Source organism: Eretmochelys imbricata, chromosome 2, assembly GCF_965152235.1.
Source record: "Eretmochelys imbricata isolate rEreImb1 chromosome 2, rEreImb1.hap1, whole genome shotgun sequence".
NCBI classification, from domain to species: Eukaryota; Metazoa; Chordata; order Testudines; family Cheloniidae; genus Eretmochelys; species Eretmochelys imbricata.
Window position 1 is genome coordinate 56,369,031 of NC_135573.1, and position 25,334 is coordinate 56,394,364.

At 41.4% G+C, this 25,334-nt stretch overlaps 1 protein-coding gene across 8 annotated transcripts in view; it reads left to right on the forward strand.

Moving 5' to 3' along the window:
• The window catches only part of JPH1 (junctophilin 1), a 146,551-nt gene that overhangs the window by 94,472 nt on the left and 26,745 nt on the right, over positions 1-25,334 (forward strand). For 4 of the 8 annotated variants that reach the window (XM_077810116.1, XM_077810115.1, XM_077810114.1 and 1 more), the window contains exon 4: positions 12,037-12,692. The exons of 3 other annotated variants lie outside the window; for them this stretch is intronic. In XM_077810116.1, the coding sequence (XP_077666242.1) occupies positions 12,037-12,692 (656 nt within the window). Of the gene's footprint in view, positions 1-12,036; positions 12,693-25,334 lie in introns of those variants that run through there. One more of the 8 variants, XM_077810123.1, reaches the window with a different exon arrangement.

Sequence of the window (25,334 nt, forward strand, 5' to 3'; positions counted from 1 at the left end):
TAGGCCCTAATTTACAGTGCAGATACTCACATGAGTTCAAAATGTGCTGTTTACACAAACATTCCTCCTCCTCTTCTCTAGACATTTGCTAGGATATTCAGAGAGGGTATGGCTGCATGCCAGTTATAAACCTGTGGCTGGCCCATGCCCGCTGACTTGGGCTAAGGGGCTGTTTAATTGCAGTGTAGACTGGAGCCCGGGCTCTAGGAACCCAAAAACAGGAGGGTCCCCAAGGTCAGGTTCCATCCCAAGCCTGAATGTCTACACTGCAGTTAAGCAGCTCCTTAGCCTAAGCCCTGTGAGCCTGAGTCAGCTGGCACGGTCCAGCTGCAGGTGTCTAATTACAGTGTAGACGTACCCAAAAAGAACACAGAAGGGGCACAAACACTATTGTCACTTAAGCGTTTACTGATAGCCATTTGAGAGATTCACTATTCTACTATTTACACTATCCGATCAAGTCCCTTTATACATATTGTCCATCTTGTAAATTTGTATTTGGAAATTTTTTGAAAATGTTGCTTTTAAGGTTTATTTTGAATAATGAGAAATTGGTGTCTTTTTTTTACTAATTTGAAAACAGCTATGGATATTACATGCAAAAATCCTGCCTAAATACTGTACTCAATTAAGTGAATGATAGTGCTTAACGTAGCTTTGCAGGAATTGATGGGAGGATTTGATATTGCATTGAACGATTGAGACATGTTACCTTTCAAAGTTTTCCCTGTTAGATAAACTTGTTTACCATGCTGTTTGAGTTGCAAGTTCATGATGTTGTACACAACCTGGACCATTTTGCAAGTTCGCCTACATTTTTGACACTCTTATACTTTCTCTAGCAAGTCGGGTAATGTTTGGATGGAGTTTTAGCCTTTGTAATACGTTCTTATGGTTTGTGAGTTAAGGATCACGTTATGTTATGCTAACAAAGTCACTTCCGTTTTATAATGCATTTATCTCTAAAAGGCAGGAGGTTTAGAAGTACAGCAACCAATCTCCAAGCCATGTCAATAGTTTATCCCCAGCATGTCAACAGCAGAGCAGAATAAATGACAGACTTGGGAACTGACCTTGGCCAGGCCTGTACATGGCCTGTAACTTAAGTGACTAAGCACTTTTGGAGTTTGGCTAGAAGCAGGTCAAAGTGTGTGTTTGATTGTAGGCTTGGAAGAGGCCCTATCTTGTTCATGGGTGTAACGGGAGAGTTAAGCACCAGTAGAGGTTTTGAAAGAATGAGGCATTATAGCAAAATTACTTGGAAGTTGTTTGTGGTGCACTATGATATTGGTCTCTGAAAAGAAATAAAGCAAGCATTTCAGAAGGCAAACTTGATGTACAATATTTTGTAAGCCTAATGAATACATGGGTTTCTACACATGGGGTACACAGTAAACTGAAGGCCTGCAGCAGTTAAAAATTAAAGTAGCCTCTCTTACTTTATGAGAGAGGGAGAGGTGAATTTGAGACTACTTTAGAGCCAAATGGGGATTTTGGGATGCCACCTTTTAAAGTTTGTCCTCAGACATATTTGTGCATCATGACATTTACATCACAGCATGATGACATGGCATTGTTGGATTATAGCACAATCTGCCGTGGCACAACATCATGTTATGTCATACTGACCTCAAAAGATATTTTGGCTCACCTCTGAAGTTGCATGCCAAGGGGCTGCCCTGTCCAGTCACAACAATTCCACATACAAAAATCAGATCTGGAGGATACCCTAAAGAATGTTCAAAGGCAAGAGCAGAGCTATTGGCAGGCACTGGTATCACTGTTGCCTCCGATGTGGAAGGGGGAGGAAGAGTAATGATAAAAGAAGCAGCACAATTACCCAGAGACTTTGAATCCCAAATCTAGGGGGAAAGTAGTTTCAGGCTGGAGAAGTTGTGTTCTGTGGGGGAGCGGGGGTGGTTGGTGGAGAACCTGAGAAGGTTGGGAAGGATCCCAGATAATTTCTGAAATTTAGGTATTATCTGGGCATTTTTATATTATACAAAATTTGCCATATCCTGTCTTTTCTTTGGCCTGGTGTGCAATACAAATTTAGATCGATCTACATAGACTTACGTCAACCTAGTTGTGCATTTGTTTACAACAAAATTTGTATCCCTCCAATGTAAGCACCACATTACGGTGATGCAATAAGAGCACCTCCCCAGGTAACACAAAGCCATGACTTACCTACTTAGGTCTACACAGTGCGAGTGTACACACTGATTACTTGCACTGATCCAAACAGTCCTGCGGCAGCCATCCCACATTACCCCTGTCCTTGCAACAGTGGCCACTCCAGTCACAATTTTGAACTCCGCTGCCCAGCGGTCACAAAAAACAGCCACTCCAACCCCTCCCCTCCCCTGTTTTAAAATCACACACATGTTTTTGAAATGCCTTTTCCTGATTGCCCACCTGGGTAAGCACACCTACCTGCTCACCTTTGTTATGTACCTAAAACCATGCCAACTCCATGCACACTGAGCGCTATTAGATGTGCTTCTGCCTGGAGCAGGCAAGAAGTCTTTGATCTACTTGGACTGTGGGGAGAAGAGGCTGGGCAAGCACAGCTATGCGGCAGCCACAGAAATATCAACATCGACCTGCAGATTGCAGAGGGGACGCTTCAATGGGGGCACGATAGGCATGAGCAGCCGTGCTGTGTGAAAACAAAGGAACTTCACCAGGGATACCAAAAGATGAGGGAGGGCAACAAGAAATCTGGTGCTGCCCCACAGACATGTTGTTTTTACAACAAACTGCTTGCCATACTTGGCAGTGACCACACCAGCACCCTGCATTCAACGTGGACACTTCGCAGGAGCCCAAGGCAGAGACCCTTCCTGGGAAAGGCAAGGAGGAGGGCAACACGGCAGGAAACTCAAATCCTACTGTGAGCCAGGAGCTGTTTGTAACTCCACTGGAGTCAAGCCAGTCCCAACAGGCAAGCACAAATGACCCCACTGATGAAGGAGAAGGGAGCTTGGGTAAGTGTGCATATGTATTATTCCTTATCAGTTTTTTGCTTTACATTGTCCAAAATCTCGTCTCCTTCCCTCCCTTTTTCTCCTCCCTCTCCACTATTCTTCCCCATTTAAAAATGGTGCCCATCCCATCTGCAAGTTTAGCAAACAGTCATTGACTTTTGATTGCTTACTTTACCTGTATAATATTAAAAAATAGAATGTTAGGGAATAAATTCAAAAAGATTAGTATGGAAGTCCAATTACACAATCCATATCAGATCAGTGTCCTTTCCTCAGGTAGACAAATAGAGGTAGACTCAGCATCTGCTTTTCAATTCTTTGGCTTGTTGGGCTAAGCAGAGGGGGCCTTGCAGAGTACTTTGCTTATATGGATAGAAATGTTCCTTTTATCCTCTTGAGAGATCTTGACAAAATTTTCATGGATATACTCTGCAGTCCTCTCCTGAAGATTCTAGGGACGACAGCCTTGTTTCTTCCACCACAACTGGGGACTTTCCTACGGGACTATTCTGCCATGAGTTCAGCAGGCACCAGTGTAATAAACAAGCTAGTAGCATATGAGCCTGGGCAGCTTCAGGACGCCAGTAAGAGCTGCGTTCTCTATTCCTTTGTCACTCTTGGGAGTGAGATATCAGCCAAAATCACTACTGCTTGTGAAAATATTGCCAGTATTCATTGTCCTTTCCCTAAACCCGGGGCAGGGCCTCCAGTATTTAAAGCTTCAGGAACAGAACAGCTTCCCACCCTCCCCACTAAGCTAGGACGTGCTCACTAGCGTTTGAGCTGCAGAGCAGTGCTGTAACAAGGTGCTCCAAAGTTAAAGTGACAGTTAGCATTTCTCATTAAAGGTGGGTATGGGAGTAATTGAAGGGAGTTTGAGACTTCTCTTTTGCTTTCCCTCGTGACTGTAAATCTAGTGGTGTGGCTGTCTATTTCAATGAACAACTTCTGGCGTGGTGGCCTTGAGAGGTGCCCTCTGTTTGAATGTCTGACCCTGATCAGGAGAAGAAAGAAGAGGACTAGAGAGGATATGTTCTCTGAGATCCTCCAATCCTGTACAGCCTCAGGTCATGAACTCAGGTCTTGGAGGGGACATATGGCCATGACCATGGACAAGGACCAAGAATGGAGAGAGTGGTTGCTGCAGGAGAGAGAAAAGGACCCAGAGGCACATCAGGAAGTGCACGGGGGTATAATGGGTTTGCTCAGGCAATAAACTCAGATGCTGCAAAGCATTACTGACCTACATCCCCAGAGATCCAGGATTCAGCAGCCTTTCCAATCATTGGAGAACTCCGTGGTTGGTGCTCCCTAGGCTGTCCTGTTGACAGCCATCTCTGCCTTGTTGCGGTCTGTCCCCTTCTTTGACTCCGCCTCATACACAAGAGAGACCCTATTTCATAAAAGCATCAAACATTACCGTGACTGACTGTTAAAGGTTCTTTTAAGGCCTCCCTCACCCAGACAGCTCCACAGTTGTGTCTTCTAATAGCCTTGGGTTTTGGCTGTTGAAATTCAGCAAACAGCCTGACCACCTCACCCCTTCACTGTGGCAGTAGCTTTTCCCCCTTCACCTCACAGATATTCTGCAGTACACAATGTGCAGCTATAACAAGGGGCATGTTTGCCTTATTAAGTACTAAGTAAACAGCACTGGTATCTCTTCAGTGTATCAAAAGTACATTCAACTGTCATTCTGTACCTGCTGAGCCAGTAGTTGAAACTTTCTGTGGTGCTGGGCAAGTGACCACTGTAAACCTTCATGAGCCATGGGAGCAAGAGGTAGTCTGGGCCCCTCAGAATAGCTATTGCTATTTCAGTATCATCAGTGTCCCTGCTTTCAGCTTTTTGAAAAGTCCTGTGTTCTTAAAGAAGAAAGCATCATGCACCTTCCCCTGACCAGCCCACATTGATATTAATGAAGCACCCACAGTGATCCACTAGCACTTGGGTATTGAAGTTGATGTATTCAGTGGCAAAGTAGACTGGTGCCAGAATAGTGATATGGGTGCATCTACCAACCCACCGCAATTCAGGAACCACAGTGTTGTCAATCCATCCATATGTCCTTTGCATTACCCAGGGTCACAGTCCTGTGTAGCAGGAGATGCTTAATGGCCTTACGCACAAGGATGACAACAGCCCTCATTGTGGATTTTCCAACTCTAAGCTGATTGCCCAGTCCAGCGTTGCAAGCTTCGCATGGTTGCCACTTGCTTCTCACTGACAATGCAGCCGTCATTTTGGTGTTCCTACTGGAGGTCTGGGTGAGCTTAGCACACAGATCCAGAAATGTGATATTTTACAACCAAAAGTTCTGCAGCCACTACTCATCATCCCAAATGTACCTTATGCTGCAATTCTACCAATCGGTGCTCATTTCTTGAGACCAGAAGCAGAAATCCACTGTGTGGAGCTGCTCCTTGAACACCAGCAACAGCCTGGCATTTTTTCCCATTGAGTCTGTCAGCCTCCAGTTTCTGCACTTGAACATCTCCACGTCTTCCTCTTTACAATCCCAGTTATAATAGTATTTGCTCAGGTTCTTCTAATACCGGAGAATTGTGCATGCTGTAATAGCAATGTTCATGAGAATTGTGCTGAGCTGTTCAGAGTCCATGCTTCTGCCAAAGAGACTGAAAAGCGGCATGGAGGACTGTGGGAGTTTTGCAACCAGCATGAAAGTTGTGAGCTGTGGAAAACATTATGGAATGGAGAAAGTGGCATGGTAGGAATTTGACCCCAGCTCCCAGAAATCTTTGGGTGAATCACTGGTATTTCACAAAGCACGGCAAAAATGTCCCACAAGGCATTGTGTCAGATGGCAGCACAGGACGAGCTCGGATACTTACCCAGGGTGCACCACATTTTACATGGATACAAGCACTTGTGATGAGTAATGCAGCGCCAAAGCACGCACCCAGGTATGCATGGACTCAAGCAATATACAAAGGTCATTGGCTGTACACCAAGGTAACTTGCATTGACCAAACTTTGTAGCATAACGTGGCTTTTTGTCTTGTAATTTGCCTATCTGGGCAAATCTATTGACCCTGAGACATCTCAATGCTAGAGCTAGCAAGTAGGAAAAATATATTCTTGCCAGGCAGGCCAGGACAATTTTAAAATCCAATCCAGAGAAGTAAAGTTTAATGACTTCCTGAGCACACTGCTGACTGGCATTTAAAAATCCTGGGTATACTGACTAACCAGTCAGAGGCTGAAAATGCAAATCAGCTTCTGACCTCAAGTTCCTTGTAAACAGCACTGAATGCTGTGTCATCAACTATCCCTTTCCTTTCAAATCCCAGCTGAAATTGTATTCTAAGCCTTTGCCTAGACCATGCATTTCTCCCTCCTTCTGCTATTATTAATTTTTAAACTACACAATTGTATGAACCGTGTTCTCAGGTTCAGTTATTATGAAAGATGCTGTACAAGTGAAGTACTGTTTCTGTAACCCCTGATTTGACTGTGTTACTCAAAACTTGCTCAGAGCTTGTGCAAACTTAGTCTGTTTGTTTATATTATATGAACAAGATGGAACATGCTACTGAGTATGTTGTGTTACTTTGCCAATAATTTTTTGGTACAATTGAGTTCACCGAAAGGTGCTAGATCAACAGTGTTCCCCACCAAAACCCCTCAGATATGCCCAGGAATGGGAAACCATCTTTAGGAGTGAGAAGAATACTTGAGTGCTGGATCCTGCAAGGTGTATACTACTTGAAGGAGATCAGCACCTTGAGGGATTGAGTCATTAGTCTCCAGTTCCATTCAGTCCTTGGTCCCTGTACAGATACTGCTAGCAAATCTCACCAAACATAAATAAATCCACAACCATAGGAGGTGGTAATGTGGACAAAACTGTCCACTGACCCCAGCAACTCATTTTACATGTACCTCTAAACAGCCATCCATTGACATGTGCTGCCTAGCAGTGAAAAGGCTCTTTTTTCATGTAATTTAACCTTTAGAAATATTAAAATAAAACAGAGGCACCAAAGACTTTAATTATAGCTCTTCCTCCCGCCACATACTCACATCCACAATGAAGTAATAATAAAAAATCCTGTCTTTCTAAAGTTTACTGAATACAGTTATTTTCACCCTAGTGCTGACTCACTGAAATACTTAGTTTAAGAGACTGATGAAGGATTATTTTTATTTCCTTCCCCCACAGTTGTCATCCTGACTTCTGAGAACTGCTTACCTATAAAGGTCCTACCCTGCAAGTCTCTAACGTGAGAAAGTCTTGCTGAAGTCTGTGAGCATTCTCCATGTTCGGGACCTGCAGGATAGGGACCTTCTAATAATACAATTTTGAGCTCAGGTTTAAGTCAGACTTAAGTCATAAATATTCAGTAGCGTAAAAAATAATTCTCACTGACAGCACAGATATTGTTGGCAGCTGTAGTGTTACAGAAAAACATTGATCCCCTCACAGGATAACAAAGTCACAGGATTTTCACTAATTTATTCCTCAAAACGGTGAACATCAATCAATAGTTGTAATACACTGTTCAAAAAAGATCATTCAGTTGTTTAAACAACTAGAGCTTCAGCTTTCGCTACAACCAGTGTGCTCTTGCTTTGTTCCAGGTTACAACACAGTAAAGACCTGTGTATTTACCTAATAATTATTTCGTATTTCTGTCTTCCAGATCAGAATGGATATAGTAATTACTTTTTAATTACTAAATGTAACTCTCAACTAATCCACAGTGGTATGACGTATCAATGTATCTATGTGTTGTTTCTGAGGGCCAAGTTGGAGAATGGGCTTGCAATTATTCAGACATTGGACTGGGATTCAGGAGATGCGAGTTCAATTCCTGTTCTGCCCAAGACACTCTTTGTGACCTTGGGCTATCACTTATCCCATGATACAACAAAGCTCTTAAGCACATGCACAGTTCCACTGACAACTAACTATTGAGTTCAGTGGGATTATTCAGTTCAGCGTGTGCTTAAGTGCTTTGCTAAACTGGGGCCACAATCTCTTTGTGCCTCAGTTCCTCATCTGTAAAATGGGGATTTGATATTTCCTTTTGCTGCCCTTTTTCTGTCTTATCTAATAGGATTGTAAGCTCTTCAGTCTCTCTCTTACTATGGATACGTCCACTGCTTAGCACAGTGGGGCACCAATCTTGGTTGTGCACTTAAAACATGGATGTAATACAAATATTAGCAATAAATTCTTCACTTAGGCACTGCACTGACTTCAGTGAGCAGTGGGTCTGATAATGTCATCATTACACCTCTGGCAGTTTGGGGTGAGGATTGGAACCAAATTCTGGGAGCATTGCGTAGACATCTCAGGGAAGAATTTAGCCTTAACACAATATAACTACACTTATTATCATTAAAATGAACAGAAATGTCATTCATTACCTAGGAATTAAATCTACTGAGTCCAAAAGCAACTATCATTATTAGTAGTAAATCAGTTGTATGGAAATAAAATAGGTTAGGGGATGTTACATAATTATGCACTCCAGTTTAAAAGATAGGAATAGGTGTATGCTTGATAATTACCACTGAAATACTCTGAAATCGAATTATGTACTGTCATCGTGTACTATACTTTGAATGACATTAGATTCTGTATAGAGAGTTGCCATCTTTTCTTTGTCTACAAAACCCTGCTTACATAAAATTGCACCATTTTAATTTTTCCACGCTAGGTTTCTCCAGGTTTTAAAGTGGTGCCTTTTTTCTAGAAAATTATTTGTAAAGTGCTTCTCTTTTAACAAGACCTTTAAATATTTTTTAAATTTAATATAAGTCTATACAGAAGGAAAGACTGAACAATGTTTACTGTACATACAGGTGTGTTTTGTTTGCCATGCTTTAGATTCCCTTCTCTACCGAAGAGCAAACACAGTTCAAAACTAGTCTCTAGAGTAAACTGTACATGGATCTTTATATTTTAATCACCATTATTCCAATTATTATTATCCAATTAGTCACTTAGGTAATGCCAGGTGACTCTCAAACCAGCATTTTTGCATACAGTATGTAATGATAATACTATTTCGTAGTTTTGTAGACCTCCCACCCAAACCACTTACAAAATATTAAGGATTGTGGCTGGGCCTGCGTAGGAATGCAAGTAGAGAAGAAGGACACAAGGAGCCTATCTTGTGCAGGGAGCCAGCCACGTAAGGAGTAGAGGGTTCGTTAGCCCTGTCGGTATGGCTAGCTTCCAGAGGGGAGCTAAAAGGGGTGGGCTGAGAGCAGAGCCCCAGACCCACTTCCTTCAACACCAGCAAGTGGAGTTGGTCTAATAGGGGAGGATGCACATTTCACCCTTCAAAAAGTTGGTAGAGCTTCTTCTACAGCATGTTGTTACCTACAGGCCTAATAGGCATCTGACTTAGTCATCTGGACTCCAAATGCTGCATGACCCAGCTCAACTGTCACTGTTTGGCCTGGGGCTCTCAACATTTTGCATGCTGGGATACCCACCTCTCCATTTAATCATATAGAAAAACCCTCTTTTCTGGAAACCTGTTCATATTCACCAGATTGAGAACCCATGATCCCTAGCCCTAATGAGTTAAGCTTCAGGCAGTAACTCCTAAGAGGGAGCACATTCATAGACGTATTTAAGGGTGCCCAGTTGGAAAGATTTTACTGGTGCTAACAATGGTGCTCCCATTTTAAAACAGGGAATAGCTCCAGAACAAGAGAGATGTTTTCAAGCAGGTGAGTCAGTTGCGCCCACTAAATTATCTCTTTTGACAGGCGAACAAACTGAGGCAAAGAAAAGTTGTGACTTACCCAAGGTCACACAGGAATAGAAGTAAAAATCCCAAGAGATCAGGATGTAGTGTATTCAATTTTAAGAGCAACTGAAAGTGTACTATTACACTAGCGGAATAAGTCATTTAAAAATAATATATTGTCATGCCTTTTTAATTATTAAACCATCAAACTGTTACTTGGTTTATGTGTTAGCATGCACAGCTGGACCAGAAGATGAACTGGTTCACAGTGAAAACACTGTATCACAATAAACACTCCTTTTTTCCAAGTGAGAGAGACAGGCAGAGACTTGATTAGGCCAGGATTTTTCTATCATCCAAAATGAGTCATTTGTACTAATTACCTTTTTTGAAGAGAGGAATTGCCTTTATAGCTGGCAAAAAAAAAATAGGATTAATTTTTCATTATACCTCTGAAGATATAGAAATAAATATAAAAAAATACAACACATGCTTATTAAATTACACTAATGAGATTGGGAGAGTCACTGCCAGATGGTGAATTTTGGATATTTAGTGATAAGGGTTCAGATCCTGCCTGTGAAGCATAAAAGCCCTGAACTGAGGAGACATGCTGCTCCTAGGAAACAGCAGGAGGAATCATGCTTTAGGGAGACTAAATTCATCCCTATCCACCCTAATGCACAAAGGCAGGCTACATATCTGTATGGGGTGCACCCTGCCCTCCTGCTCCAGCTTTAGCCCCTCTTCCAGGCTGATGAGGAGGCAGGAGCAGGGCCGTGGCCTTGGCCCCATCTTCTCTCTGCCTCCTTAGGGTTCTCTGTATCCCAAGGGAATAGGGATGGAGAAGTCCCTGTGCTCCCTGGAGTTCAGAGACTACAGTTTTGCCAGTCCCTCCTTTTTAAGCCCCTTACACTCTCCCCTTTTACTTCAAAGCTGTGTAAAAGACGAAGCAGAATGTTGCTCTTAGTGAACAAAGGCAATAAAAAGAAACCAAGCTCCAGCATTACAGAGTGTACTTTATTAGTTTTTCAATTACATTTTAGCTTTAACTAGCTGTGAATAATGCATCATAGAATATTGCTAAATGAAATACTGCCAACTCTTGTGATTTTTGTGATAGTTGGTGTTTCCTTAAAGTCAGCTTCTGGAATCAAGCAATTATGTGACAATCTCTGCTCTTTTTTTGTTTGTTTTGTTTGTTTTTTAAAGTATATTTCTAGACTTCGTGGTTGTGGAGAAAAGCTTGGAAATGTGACTAGAGTATGTCCTAAGGGCTAACAAGAAGGCAAAGAAAACAATTAGCTTTTTTTAAAAGATCTCATTACTATTAAAACATTGTCATGATTTTTGAACCCTTGAAGACGATATTGTAAATGTAATGAAATATATTTTGTACAAATAATGACAAACTAATAAGACCTTACTACAGATCAGTATTAAAACTTTAAGAGGAAGAGAGACCATCAATTTGTATTTGTGTGTTAGAAAGTCCTTCCTTCACTGAGTTTCTGTTGCACAGGGACACAGCCTTTTAGTGGCAAACTAATTCTCAGATTCCAGCAGCAACAAGTTACAATATTCTTTACAAGATGTTATTATTGTAAAGGATTAGAAAGCACCACTAAACTCAGATAAGGGGAGGGAGGGAATGCAAGGGGAGCTAGGTGAAATTTCTGAATAAGAGCCAAGGTCTACTCTGCCATGAAGACATACCCAAAGACAGAGACAGTGCAATCCCTCACACAAATACCCACTCATAAATTCAAACCAGAAAACTTATAAAAGATTCAAGCTCAGTCTTCTACAGGCTATTAAGGCATAAGGAGAGAGATTGCCTTCTAAGTATGTAACAACCAAAATAACAATCAGGTATCATTGTGATGAGGACCATGTATGGTAGACAGACAAAAATCAGCTATTAGAGGAGAAAATGGCAAGTGTATGCATGAGACAAATAAAAAGTTAGCCACTTGGGGGTGAGATTCAGAAAGGTATTTAGGCACTTAATTCCCATTGATTTCAATGGTCTCATTTGGAGACAATCTACTGTATTTTCTATGTCCCTTTGCAAGGTTGAAGGCAAAGTGATCAAACCAATAGTGAAAAGCCCAAATTATTGCCAAGCAGAGAGGAAAAGGTGCCGCAACTTTAATTAGCAAATGCATTATAATATAAAGTCCAAAACTGAGTGAGTTTTTATTTTCCCTCTTTATTTCAGCTTCAGCCCAGCTCCATACCCACAGCGTGGCAGATTTGCCACCAGGCCCTATTCTTGTTTTAATGAGATAAGATTTTGTTATACTATTTTTCAGGCCCTGATTATATCAAACAAAGATTTCAAGAAAGCGTGGAGGTAAAAGAAAACCCTGAAGAAAAGGTTCAAGAAAAAACACCTTCCCCCAAAGAGTCTCCTCATTTTTATCGAAAAGGCACTACACCCCCTGGGACACCTGTAGCAAGCCCAAAGCACAGTTCTCCTATTCCATCTGAGCCCTCCCCTACCAAACAACTGAAAAGGCAAAACTCCAGCTCAAAGGCAAGACTCACTCAAGAAAAAAAGAGTTTAGCTAGTGAGACTGTAACAGCTGTGGTCAACAAGCCTCTGTATTCAAAAGTACCCGCAAAGGAGGAGATAGCGGTGAAACATCAGCCAAAGTTTTCAGCCCACCACAATCCCATCAGCACAGAGAATGGGGAGCTGCATGGTCATTACCATGGCTACTACGTAAAAATGAATCCAACGCTGCTTCCACATGAGCTCATGGAGGAGGATGAAGATGTCAACCCATCACCTTCAGCACTCACACGGATACCAACTCCACAGAAGCCAAGTCCTGCCAGATCTGTGACTAATCCAGATGCCAAAGAAAGCAAATCTGATACAAAAGTAAAGAAACCTGAACTTGCTGCACCAAAGAATCCCGCTAATAATGAGTCCCATTCTTCAGCAGAAGTGGAAATCCATTCGGTAAGTACTACTGGCAGCCCCTTCCCCTTCAGTGCTGCTCTGCCTGCTGCATTTCAGCTTTGCAGTCTAAGTCCGGGCAAAACTCACTGACTTCCATAGCAGTTTCATCTCTGTATGGACTGCTGGATAACACCCAATGAGTAAAACTGGAGTAAGGAACTGAAGTTCTTTACCTCACTGTTGCCTTTCTTAAAAATATGGAAGGGACAGATAGTAGCCAGAATACCGATAGTGGCAGTTCATAGAATAAATTCTTGTGTATTTATGTAACAGCAAGATCCTTACACACACAAATGTTTTGGTGTTTTTTCGTGTGTTCACCTCAAACCAATATGTTTCCCTTATTGGATATTTTGGTTACACTGCTAGATTGATCCCAGAATCTAACAATTTCTAAATGTTTACCCAAAAAATTATGCAGGATCTTCCAAAAATCCAATTTTATGAGTGTAACAAACATTTTTCCCCATTAATTGTTAAAGTGCCAGTGGGATTTACTGAAGACTGTCATTGAAAAGTTTATAACTTCCATGTAGCTTTGCTGTAAACCTGCATATAAACATTATCAGCACAGGGATTATTATTTGCTTGCCCTGAGAAAGGTAATTTCCAAATTCAGATGGCTGCTGCTGAATAGTTAACAATTAATTACTGTGCAACCATTAAAAAAATTTATATATAGTATCACATCAGGCACGTGTGTGTTTATCATTTCTGCTTCAGAATCAGCATAACAGATCATCTTCATCACCCATGTAACTCCCTAGAGCTAAGGGTTACCCTTTAGATTGATATGAATGTTTGGGGCTAAAATGTCAGTGTATCAAACAGGCATTAAATACCCAGTGATGCAATAAGACTTTAATAAAGTCCTGATTACAGATTCTCATTAAATATCAGCTACAAAGGTGATATTTCAGCCTCTTAGGGTACATCTACACTGCAAAGAAAAACCTGCAGCTGGTCCATGCCAGCCGACTCGGGCTTATGGGGCTCACGTTGCGGGGCTGTTTCTTTGCTGTGTAGACTTCTGAGCTCAGTCTGGAGCCTGGACTCTGGGACCCTTCCACTCCATGGAGTTCCAGAGCCTGGGCTCTAGCCCGAGCCCAGAGATCTACACAGCAAACAAACAGTCCCGCAACCCAAGCCCCATGAGTTAGTCGGCTAGCACAGGCCAGCCACAGGTGACTAGTTGCTGTGCAGATATACTTTTAGTTATCATCATCATGTTCCTATTACACCTCTGGCGTTTAGGGCACTGACGAAGCTACTCCGCTCATGTCTGTTTCTGGCAAGTCTTTCAATGGTTCCCCAGCTGTCCCTCAGGTTTTTCAGCTCAGTAAATACAGAAAATTCTAAAATTTCATATATAAATATATTAAAAACCTGATCCAAAGTTAGTGAGGGATCTTAAAGTCCACTAAACGATCTAAATAAATTCCCAAAACAAGTACTTTAAAGTTTTATAATGCTCAGTTCTTATACTGCTATGGAAAATTTAATTTTCTTCTTTATTTTTTAACAGAAATTCTAGTTGGATTAATTTCATAAAATTGAAAGTGAAGACTGAAATTGTGGTTTTAGACCATTGTGCCTAGATATTCCATTACTAGACAGTTGAAAGGTACAACTGTCAATAATAATGCCAAAAAAGAAAAAGCATTCAATAAACATTTGTTTTGTATTTGAAAAAAGCCAGATGATTAGGGCTGTCGATTAATCGCAGTTAACTCATGCAATTAACTCAAAATAAATTAATCGTGATTAATCGCACTGTTAAACAATAGAATACAATTGAAATGTATTAAATATTTTTGGATGTTTTTCTACATTTTAAAATATATCTTTCAGTTACGACACAGAATACAAAGTGTACAGTGCTCACTTTATATTATCTTACATTGCAAATATTTGCTCTGTAAAAATGATAAAAGAAATAGTATTTTTCAGTTCACCTCATGCAAGTACCATAGTGCAATCTCTTTATCATGAAAGTGCAACTTACAAATGTAGGGTTTTTTTACATAACTGCACTCAAAAACAAAACAATGTAAAACTTTAGAGCCTACAAGTCCACTCAGTCCTTCTTGTTCAGCCAATCGCTAAGAGAAACAAGTTTGTTTACATTTACAGAGATAATGCTACACACTTCTTAATTACAGTGTCACCTGATGTTCGCATGCCATTGTTGTAGCCGGCATCATTTACATGCCAAATGAACGAAAGATTCATATGCCTCTTCATGCTTCAGCCATCGTTCCAGAGGACATGCTTCCATGCTGATGACGCTCGTTAAAACAATGCGTTAATTAAATTTGTGACTGAACTCCTTGGGGGAGAATTGTATGTCTCCTGCTCTGTTTTACCCGTATTCTGCCATATATTTCATGTTATAGCAGTCTCGGATGATGACCCAGCACATGTTCGTTTTAAGACACTTTCACTGCAAATCTGACAAAATGCAAAGAAGATACCAATGTGAAATTTCTAAAGATAGCAACAGCACTCGAACCAAGATTTAAGAATCTGAAGATCCTCCCAAAATCTGAGAGGGATGAGGTGTGGAGCATGCTTTCTGGAGTCTTAAAAGAGCAATACTCTGATGCGGAAACTACAGAACCTGAACCACCAAAAAAGGAAATCAACCTTCTGCTAGGTTTCAAAGTAACAGCCGTGTTAATCTGTATTCGCAAAAAGAAAAGGAGTACTTGTGGCACCTTAGAGACTAACCAATTTATTTGAGCATGAGCTTTCGTGAGCTACAGCTCACTTCATCGGATGCATCCGATGAAGTGAGCTGTAGCTCACGAAAGCTCATGCTCAAATAAATTGGTTAGTCTCTAAGGTGCCACAAGTAAACCTGCTAGTTACATCTGACTCAGATGATGAAAATGAACATGCGTCAGTCTGCACTGCTTTGGATCATTATCGAGCAGAACCCATCATCGGCATGGACGCCATGTTCTTTGGAATGGTGGTTGAAGCATCAAGGGACATATGAATCTTTAGCGCATCTGGTATGTAAATATCTTGCGACGCCGGCTACAATAGTGCCATGCAAACGCCTGTTCTCACTGTCAGGTGACATTGTAAACAAGAAGCAAGCATCATCATCTTCTGCAAATGTAAATAAACTTGTTTGTCTGAGCAATTGGCTGAAGAAGAAGTAGGACTGACTGGACTTAGGCTCTAAAGTGTTACATTGTTTTATTTTTGAATGCAGGGGGTTTTTGTACATAATTCTACACTTGTAAGTTCAACTTTCATGATAAAGAGATTGCACTACAGTACTTGTATTAGATGAGTTGAAAAATACTATTTATTTTGTTTTTTATCATGCAAATATTTGTAATCAAAAATAAATATAAAATGAGCACTGTACACTTTGTATCCTGTGTTGTAATTGAAATCAATATATTTGAAAATGTAGAAAACATCCAGAAATATTTAAATAAGTGGTATTCTATTATTGTTTAACAGCGCGATTAATTGCGCGATTAATGGCGATAAACTTTTTTAATCGCACGATTAACCACAATTAATTTTTTTTATTGCTTGACAGCCCTACACATATGTTCATATTATATCATGATAAAATAGTTTCCATTCCAACGGAATGTCAGGAGGATTTTAAACAGCAGCTACTAAAGTATACTTTTCAAAATCGGCAGACACAAATAACTGGCATCCAAGTTTTAAAAGAGCTGGCCAAAGAGCTCTCTGGTCTATTAATATTGATTTTCAGTAAGGCTTGGAACACTGGGGAAGTTCCAGAGGCCTGGAAGAAAGCGAATGTTGTGCCAGTATTTTGAAAGGGTGAACAGAATGACCTGGATAATTATATGCCCATCATCTTAATATCAATCTGAGGCAAAATAATGGTCTGGCTGATCTAGTACTCGATTAATAAAGAATTAAAAGAGGGTAATATAATAAATGCCAATCAACATAGGTGGATGGAAAACAGATCCTGTCAAACTAACTAGATATTTTTTTGGAGGGGATTACAGATGTGATTGATAAAGGTAATAGTGATGATGCAATTAATATACTTAGAGTTCTGTAAGGCATTTGACTTGGTATTGCACAACATTTTGACTAAAAGTAGAATGATAGAAAATAAACATGGCACACGTTAAATGGATTAAAACCTGGTTAATTTATTGGTCTCAAAAATGTAATGATGAACAAGGAATCATCAAGTGGGTGTGTTTCTACTAGGGTCCCACAAGAATTGATTCTTGGCCCTATACTTATTTACTGTTGTCATCAGTGACGTGACAGAAAACATAAAATCATAAAGTTTGGTGGATTGGTAGATAATGAAGAGGACACGTCATTGAGAAATTAATCTGGGTTGCTGGGTAAGCTAGACTGAAGCAAACAATGCGTGTGTCAATGCAGCCAAACGTCAAGCCCTACATCTGGGGGAAAAGGTAGTCCATCCATACTTACCAGATGAGGGACTCTGTCCTGAGAAGCGGCAACTCTGAAAGAGATTTGTCCGTCATAGTGGATAATCAGCTGAACATGCGCTCCAAGAGCAATGCTGTGACCAAGAGGCAAATGCAATCCTTGAATATATAAATAGGGTACTGATGCAACCGCCACTGGAATGCTATGTCTAGTTCTGGTGTCCACGCTCTAAGAAGGATGTTAAAAACTTGGAGAGGGCTCAGAGAAGAGCCATGAGAAAACATGCATTATAGAGAGAGACTCAAGGAGCTAAATCTACTTAGCTTAACAGAGAGAAGGCTAAGGGGTGATTTGATTAAGTACCTACACAGGGGACAGAAATACAGGGTTCTTCAGTTTAGCAGACAAAAGTATAACATGATCTAATGGCTGAAATTTGAAACTAGACAAATTCAGACTAGAAGTAAGGCAAAAAAAATTAACAGTGATGGCAAAATTAACTATTGGAACAACATTACTGTGGGATGTAATGGATTCTCCATCACTGGAAATTTTTAATCAAGATTAGATATTTTTCTGAAGGATATGATCTAGTTCAAACAGGAATTAATTCAGAGAAGTCCTGTGGCATGTGTTATGTAGGAGGTCAGACTACAGTATCACAATGTTTCCTTCTGGCCTTTTAATCTATTTTGCAGCTGATATTGGCCTTTGACCCTGGGAGCCTGACATATGTGGATGGGTCAGACGTACACTACCATGAAGTTGTCAGGCCTGGGAAGGGGAAAGGGGGTCCAAAGATGAAGGGACAGAATCTCAGCCTGAAATTTGAGTTTTCTGTTCAGCCCTGATATAAGCAAGTGAAGTTGCACCTGCTTAGGCAGCATCTATCAGGCCAAATTTTTCTCATCTTTTCCACCATTCCTTCCAAACCAAATCATTATTGGGACCTGAGGGAGCTCCTAACTTTACTGACTAGCTGGAGTCTCTCTAGATCAGAAATGTATCCCTCCACCTTCTCTGACAATCAGGGCAGGGCACAGACACAAACACACCACTAGCCAATGATCAGGAAGGCTATGTCTTCACTACATGCAACTGGCAGTGGCATGCAGTGTACGTGTAGCTACATGCTGCAGTGAAAAGCATACACACTGCAGGTTCTAAGTACACATGTCAGCAAAAGGTGAGGAAAGGCTCCAGCAGCAGGGACCCTACACTGCTGTTTTTAGCAGTGTCGAGAGAGAGGCATGACTTGGAAAAGTACGCACATACATACCCACACCCTTCAGGCATGTTTTTACTAACCTAAGCTATGCCTCACAGTCTATTGCTATTTATACCTATGTTGTGGGGGCTCCATATGTACCTACACGACACACTACTGAAAAAAGCATGCAGTGTAGCCATGCCCAAAAGGTGGAGAGGGTAATAAGAGAATATCACACAGCAGACATTTATTTATTGATGTGATAGCCTGGGATCTGTCCCTCTGCCTCTACTGGGGTACTTTAATTGCATTAGTCTTGATAACCTCGGTGTGGTGAGTGTATGAGAGAAAGGAAATTAGGGTGTGGGAGTTCATTCCCAATGTGAAGGCATTTTGCTGTATGTCTTTAAAACTATATTTTCTACAAGTGTGTGTGTATGTGTAGCTGACTTTTCCAAGATATCCGCAAAAAGAAAAGGAGTACTTGTGGCACCTTAGAGACTAACCAATTTATTTGAGCATGAGCTTTCGTGAGCTACAGCTCACTTCATCGGATGTATACCGTGGAAAAGTTTTAGATAAGCTATTACCAGCAGGACAGTGGGGTGGGAGGAGGTATTGTTTCATGATCTCTGTGTGTATATAATGTCTGCTGCAGTTTCCACGGTATGCATCCGATGAAGTGAGCTATAGCTCACGAAAGCTCATGCTCAAATAAATTGGTTAGTCTCTAAGGTGCCACAAGTACTCCTTTTCTTTTTGCGAATACAGACTAACACGGCTGTTACTCTGAAACTTTTCCAAGATATGTGGTGATGTGTGTCAGAGACAGGGTAAATTCTCTACCGATTTGCATTTTTTAAAACTCTAACAGGAGTAAAGCAACAAGAGGTACTCCAACAGTCTACCAGAACAAGGGTGTGTGTTGGTACAGAATTGTTTTTAATGCTGCTTGTGCATTTTTCTCCAAAGTTTTCACCATCCCCATTTCAACCTCAGAAATGATTTCCCTGATTCCCTCTGCTCTGAGTCTTTCCTGAACAGAGATTTGTCAGCAAGTCACAGTTACCCATCCACTGAACTAAACCTGAAAAATCACTGGAGATAAATCAGATGAGATTTGAATTGTGATCAAAAAGATGAGCAGATGGTGTTTTATCCTATGCACTCATGTTCTTCTGCCAAATTGTTTGCATATTGGCTTAAATAAGGTAGTATTGGAAGAAGGGGCATGGCTCTATTATACCGTAAAAGACTATTTTGAGAGTAACTGGTATTAAACCACAATACTTAGTTCCGTTTTACCTAAATCTAAGGGCATCACAATGTGCAGAATATCAAGTGGTATGGGGTATAGTCTCCTCTTAATGTGCACTTGACATCCATCAATCATACAATCTAATGTCCCTGTTGAAAATACAGAGCTCTGGCACTGATCCTGTAAACTCCTATGCCTAGAATTCCCAGCAAAGTCAATAGCCATTCCTAATGCAAATGGATTGCAGGACTAGTCTTTATATCTCTTAGTTATTTCCCTGAACAGTCGTGCCATCTTCTACCTCAAAATTAATTACATAGGGTTCTCTTACCTAAGGAAAAAGATGTTGTCTTTCCTGCTACTGAAAAGATGAAAGGACAGTTTGATGCAGGACTAAAACTTTGCTGTTGCAGCTTCTTTATTGCACCTGTTCTAGTCAATCCTGCACAGCACAGACTAATTTTGCCTTTTGCTATTTTAAGCTCCTGCAGGGTATTAAGGACTTATCTTTGGTGCTTTACCTTAAAGCATTTAACACTCATAGCATGTGTCTAAAAACTGGGGTCATGCTTTGCATAGAACAAAACTCTAAGACTGAACATTTTTGGAACATCAAAAAACTCCACTTTCACAATTCTTGTTATCAAAAGAGAAAACAAAATATATTCACTGCTGTGAATGGGGTGAGTCCCTGTTTGTGTCAACTCAGCATAGGTTGGTGCCCCAACATCACCATCTCTTCATTCTTTACTCAGTATTAGTAAACCTAATCCTTAACCTCCGCTTCCTCATCAGCTGCTTCTTTCTAGGAAGGATGCCTTGTCTCATATCCTACCCCTCTCTTACTTTAGAGGTTCTCTACCTTTTATTCTCCTTAGTAGGAGCTAATGATACCCACTTCATCTGGGTGATAGATGCATCAATAGAATAGCCCTCCATCTCCAGGCAGGGTTCTGGAACCTGATATCTTATTCTGTTGCTGTTTGAACTACAGCCCCAACTTGCTATTCAACCAAAAACTGTCTGTCTTGGAGCTCTCATACCATGTAGAATGCAGTTCAGGATGTATGATAGGTAATGAAGGAAATCCTGGCTCCACTGAAATTAGTGACAAAGCTCTCATTGATTTAACAAGGCCAGGGTTTCACCTAGTCCACATAAACCAATATTATTATTTATGGCTAGAATTTTCAAAGGAGTTGGCACCCAGCTCCAACTGAATTTCAATCCTTTGAAAATCCAGGCCTATATTACTGAAGCATCTACAAGCTCCAGCATGCTAGAGACCCAATGAACATGTAGTAAGAGCTAGTCTGAAACCCAAAGAGCTTACAGCCCAAATAGACAAAGGGAATAGAGGTATTGTTCACATTTTACATATGGGGAACTGAAACACAGAGAGACAGAGTGATGTCGCCAAGGTCACACAGGAAGTCTGCAGTAAAGCCAGGAAGTGAACCCACCTCTCCTGAGTCCAAGTCAGTGCCTTAACCATAACCATAACCATCCTTCCTTGCTGGAGGAATGTATCCTAACAGTGAAGTGTATCGTATGGTTCTCTGTCCTTCTGCAAACAGAAAAGTGGCATTAGTAGGAAGGGTCTCATAAGTGTATGAACCTTGGCCTTTTTGAGTTTGCAAGTCGTATTTGTTTCAAACAAGTTTGCCGTAGAAAGGGATCCCCGTAGGGCTGTGGTGCACTGAACCATGCAGATGTAAGCATCCAGAGTAGTTATAATAGCAGCCTCTCCTATGATAATCTAAAGGCCAGTTTGTGGCAGGAGGGATGAGTCCCCATCTCTGTGAAGTGGAATGAAAGTGAATCTGATTCAAAAACATCCATGGGACCCATTGTTTCCTGTGGGGAATTTTCTGTAGACAATATCGCAAACCCTTAGTCATTTTTAACACACACTCTGCTACAGAAGGATATATCTTCACTTCAGAGTTAACTTGGATGATTGGCACCCACGTAAATCTAGTCTGGGTGTGAGGAGCCACACTGCAAAGTCCTACCTGAGTTACCAGCTGCTGCACTCACCCATGCATGGCACTAGGACTTCTGGGGGTATCTCCTATGGTTCCTTATGATGCAGTAAGCTGGGCCACTCTGATTCTTTGCCAGCAAATGGTGAGATAATGATTTAGTAATTTAGCCCTGTTGGTACTCCTTGTGGGGACTTGAATTGTGGGAAGGCACTGGAGACTATCAGCAATTCAGTGGTTTAGCCTGCATCCTCACTGCAAAGCAGCCAGGTTACCGACCTGAGCGTCAGGCTTTATCATACAGCCTCAGATGGGTCAAAGATTTGTGTATGTGGACGGGGGCTAGAAGTGGGGGTTAGGGGCAACACCGAGGTAGAGGTTAACTGCCATGAAGACATACTCCACCAGACACTTGTGAAAATTCAGCAAAGGCTCTAGGGTGTGGCCCTCTAGCTCAGTGATTCTCCATCTTTCCATACTGTACCCCATTTAGGAGTCTGATTATCTTGCGTAGCCCAAGTTTCACCTCAGTTAAAAACTGTTTGTTTACAAAATCAGACATAAAAATACAGAAGTGTCACAGCACACTATTACTGAATAGGTGCTTACTTTCTCATTTTTACCATATAATTACAAAATAAATAGATTGGAATATCAATATTGTACTTACATTTCAGTGTACAGTAAATAGAGCAGAATAAACAAATTATTTGTCTGTATGAAATTTTAGTTTGTACTGACTTCGCTAATGTTTTATATGTAGCCTGTTGTAAAACTAGGCAAATACCTAGATGAGTTGATTACCACCTGGAAGACCTCTGAGTACCCCCACAGATACACTACCTTGGGTTGAGAACCACTGTTCTAACAATTTGTTGTCATGCAGAGCACTGTACTTATGCAGGTTGCATTTAACTGGCAAAACTACATAAATGGGGGCATCTCCCAGAGACCAGATTTAGCCCTGTTGGTACTTCTTAACGGAAAGACTGCTAGTTAATGGGATCATAAAAAGGCAGTAATTCTGCTTAAGCAGGAAGACTCTAGCTCATTTAGGGTACATCTGCACTGCAGTTGAATGTGTAACACAGGCAGCCAGACCCACACTAGCTTTTGATAGTAGTGAAGACACAGCAGCACGTACCCCAGCACAGAACAGAAACACAAGTATGTATCTAGGGTCCCCAGGGGACTTATACAGGGGCTCCTAGCCCAGGCTGAAGCCCATGCCACCTTATCTGTACTGTAGTGGTTAAACCTAGCATGGGAATGCTTATATAAGCTGCAATGTTGCCTTAAATTGCAGTGTAGACGTACTTAGTGACATGATTTTTAGAAGTTGCTAGTGATAGTGTGCACCCATTTGAGACATGTTAAAGCAGTGGTGGGTAACCTGTGGCCCATCAGGGAATCTGCCTGCAGGCCGTGAGACAGTTTGTTTACATTGACCATCTGCAGGCATGGCCGCCTGCAGCTCCTGGTTCACCGTTCCTGGCCCATGGGAGCTGCGGGCAGCTGTGCCTGCAGACAGTGAATGTAAACAAACTGTCTCACGGCCTGCAGGCAGATTACCCTGATGGGCTGCATGCGGCCTGAGGACCACAGATTGCCCACCGCTGCCTTAACGGGTCTAATTTTCAGAAAGTTCTAGGTAACCACTCCCTCAAACTTAGGTCATTAAGAAGTGCCTTAAGTTGGGCACCCAAAAACCGAGGCACTCAAAATCATTAGTCGCTTCTGAAAATCTTGCCTCCGGATATTAATTTTAAAGTTTCAATCTTACGCTAGTTTTGTCTCTTTTCTCCTGGTCTTATTTGTTTGTTAGCTGTGATTTGTGCAGAAAGTCCTTCACTTGTTCCTGGCCGTGAGCTCACTTTTCAAATGCTAACTATACAAGCTGGGCCATCACACCAGGTATCTCACATCTGTCAGTGCCATTGTGCAGATAGGCCCAGTACAGGTGGTGCGCCTCCTCCCATCTCCAAGGGCCTCTCCATTCGTTTGACAGCCTCTTTGCATCTCAGCAAGCAGTGGCACTATCGATATGGGAGTGTCTCCATATTGACAACTTCAAGAGATCAAAAATCATGAGACACAAAAAGATTGTATTGCGTTTTTTTTAGGTCAGTCCCTTGATTTTTGAATTTCCCATCCCCAGGGTGTGTGCATGTGACAATTAGTGTTGCCCACTCTCCCACATGTATTGGATAAGGTGATTTTGGCCCCTGCTGCAGGAGCTCTCACCCCCACATCTGCCCCTCTCCTGCCCAGTAATTAATCCTGTCCTCCAGGTCCCCATCAGTTCTCTCCCCACCCAACCCTCCCTCCCTCATCGACCCCACTGCCCTCAGTTTTCTCCCCACTCAACCCCCCTTAGTTCAGCCCCCTTACCCCATCGACCCCCAGCGGTCTCAGTTCACCCTCCTAGCACTCACACCGTCTGCTCCAAACCCATCATCAATACAGCCCACCTACCCCATCAGCCCTGCTCTGCAGCCCCCACGCCATAATTCAGCTCTCCCAGCCTCACCTGTGCTCTTCTTCGGGTTCTTCACCCTCCCCAGGCCTAGGAGGCCTGCAGTGGGGTCACCTCTCCCTCTTCCCAAGCTGGCAGGGAAGCAGCCACCCAGGGTTGACAGCCGGAGTGCTGCCACCTGGGACTGAAAAAAAAAAATCCTGAGCTTTGAGAGTTCTGTCATGAGTGAGGCTTAATTTTACTTAGAAATCATGTCTCTCACAATAAATTCACGGCAGTTGGCAAGCCTGGTGTCTGTTAATTGTTAACTCCATTTCTCCAAGACTAAAGTCCCCTGCAGCTACCATCTGTAGTGGATTCTATTGTGAGAGTACTATGAGCCCAGTCCTTGAAAACACTCATTACCAGGCCTACTGCTCATCACTGTACATACTGTTTTCATTGTCTTGAATGAAACTACTCACAGTAGTAAGCTCGAGGCCTGGTATTAAGTGTTTGCCTGTAATCATCTCTAAACCATTTTTAATACTATTTGATGTGATATTAGCACAAATACTGTGCATTTAAGACAGGCTTTGCCATTATGGTATTCTAGCAAACAGTTCTCAACCTGTATCATTCCAGGGATTGTATGGCTGATGTCAATCATAGCCGTTAAATGTAGCGGAATTTTACAATAGATGACGTTTGCAGTAAGTCAATAAATTCTTGTTTAAGATTTAATTAAATCTGGTTATCCCTCTTGTGTTCTTAAAAGTGATAGTCCCATCAACAGGTCCAACAATCTTGCCCTGCTCAGATCTTGCCTTTTTGCATGGATCATTTGTGTTTTCCATAGGAATGAATTTTATAAGGGGTGTGGTTTTCTTTGTTTTTTTACTAGCAGTGGAGTATGCATTTTTTTTAAAAGTTAATCACATGTAAGTCTGAGTAAATATGTCAAAAATTTTAAAAGGCGAATCCAAGAACAGAGGCATCTCATCTGTTAAATATATATTCCAAACTATTCATAAGTGAGAATCTGTACAAATGATATCTTTCTGGGCACTGTTAAAAAGCAGCAGTATACATCAATCAGAATCTTTGGTCATCTATTTCATGTAAAAATGAAGAAATTATACAAAGATTAAGAGTCAGCTGTTTAATAAAATTTAGATTTCGCTTGGGAGGCAGGGGTTGTTTTGACTTTTACATTTCTTTATGAAATTGACTATCTCCATTTATAAAGTAAGGGAATTTTGCCATCAGTGTCTACAGGAGCAGGAACAGGCCTGTAATTCTGCAACTGTTAAAATTA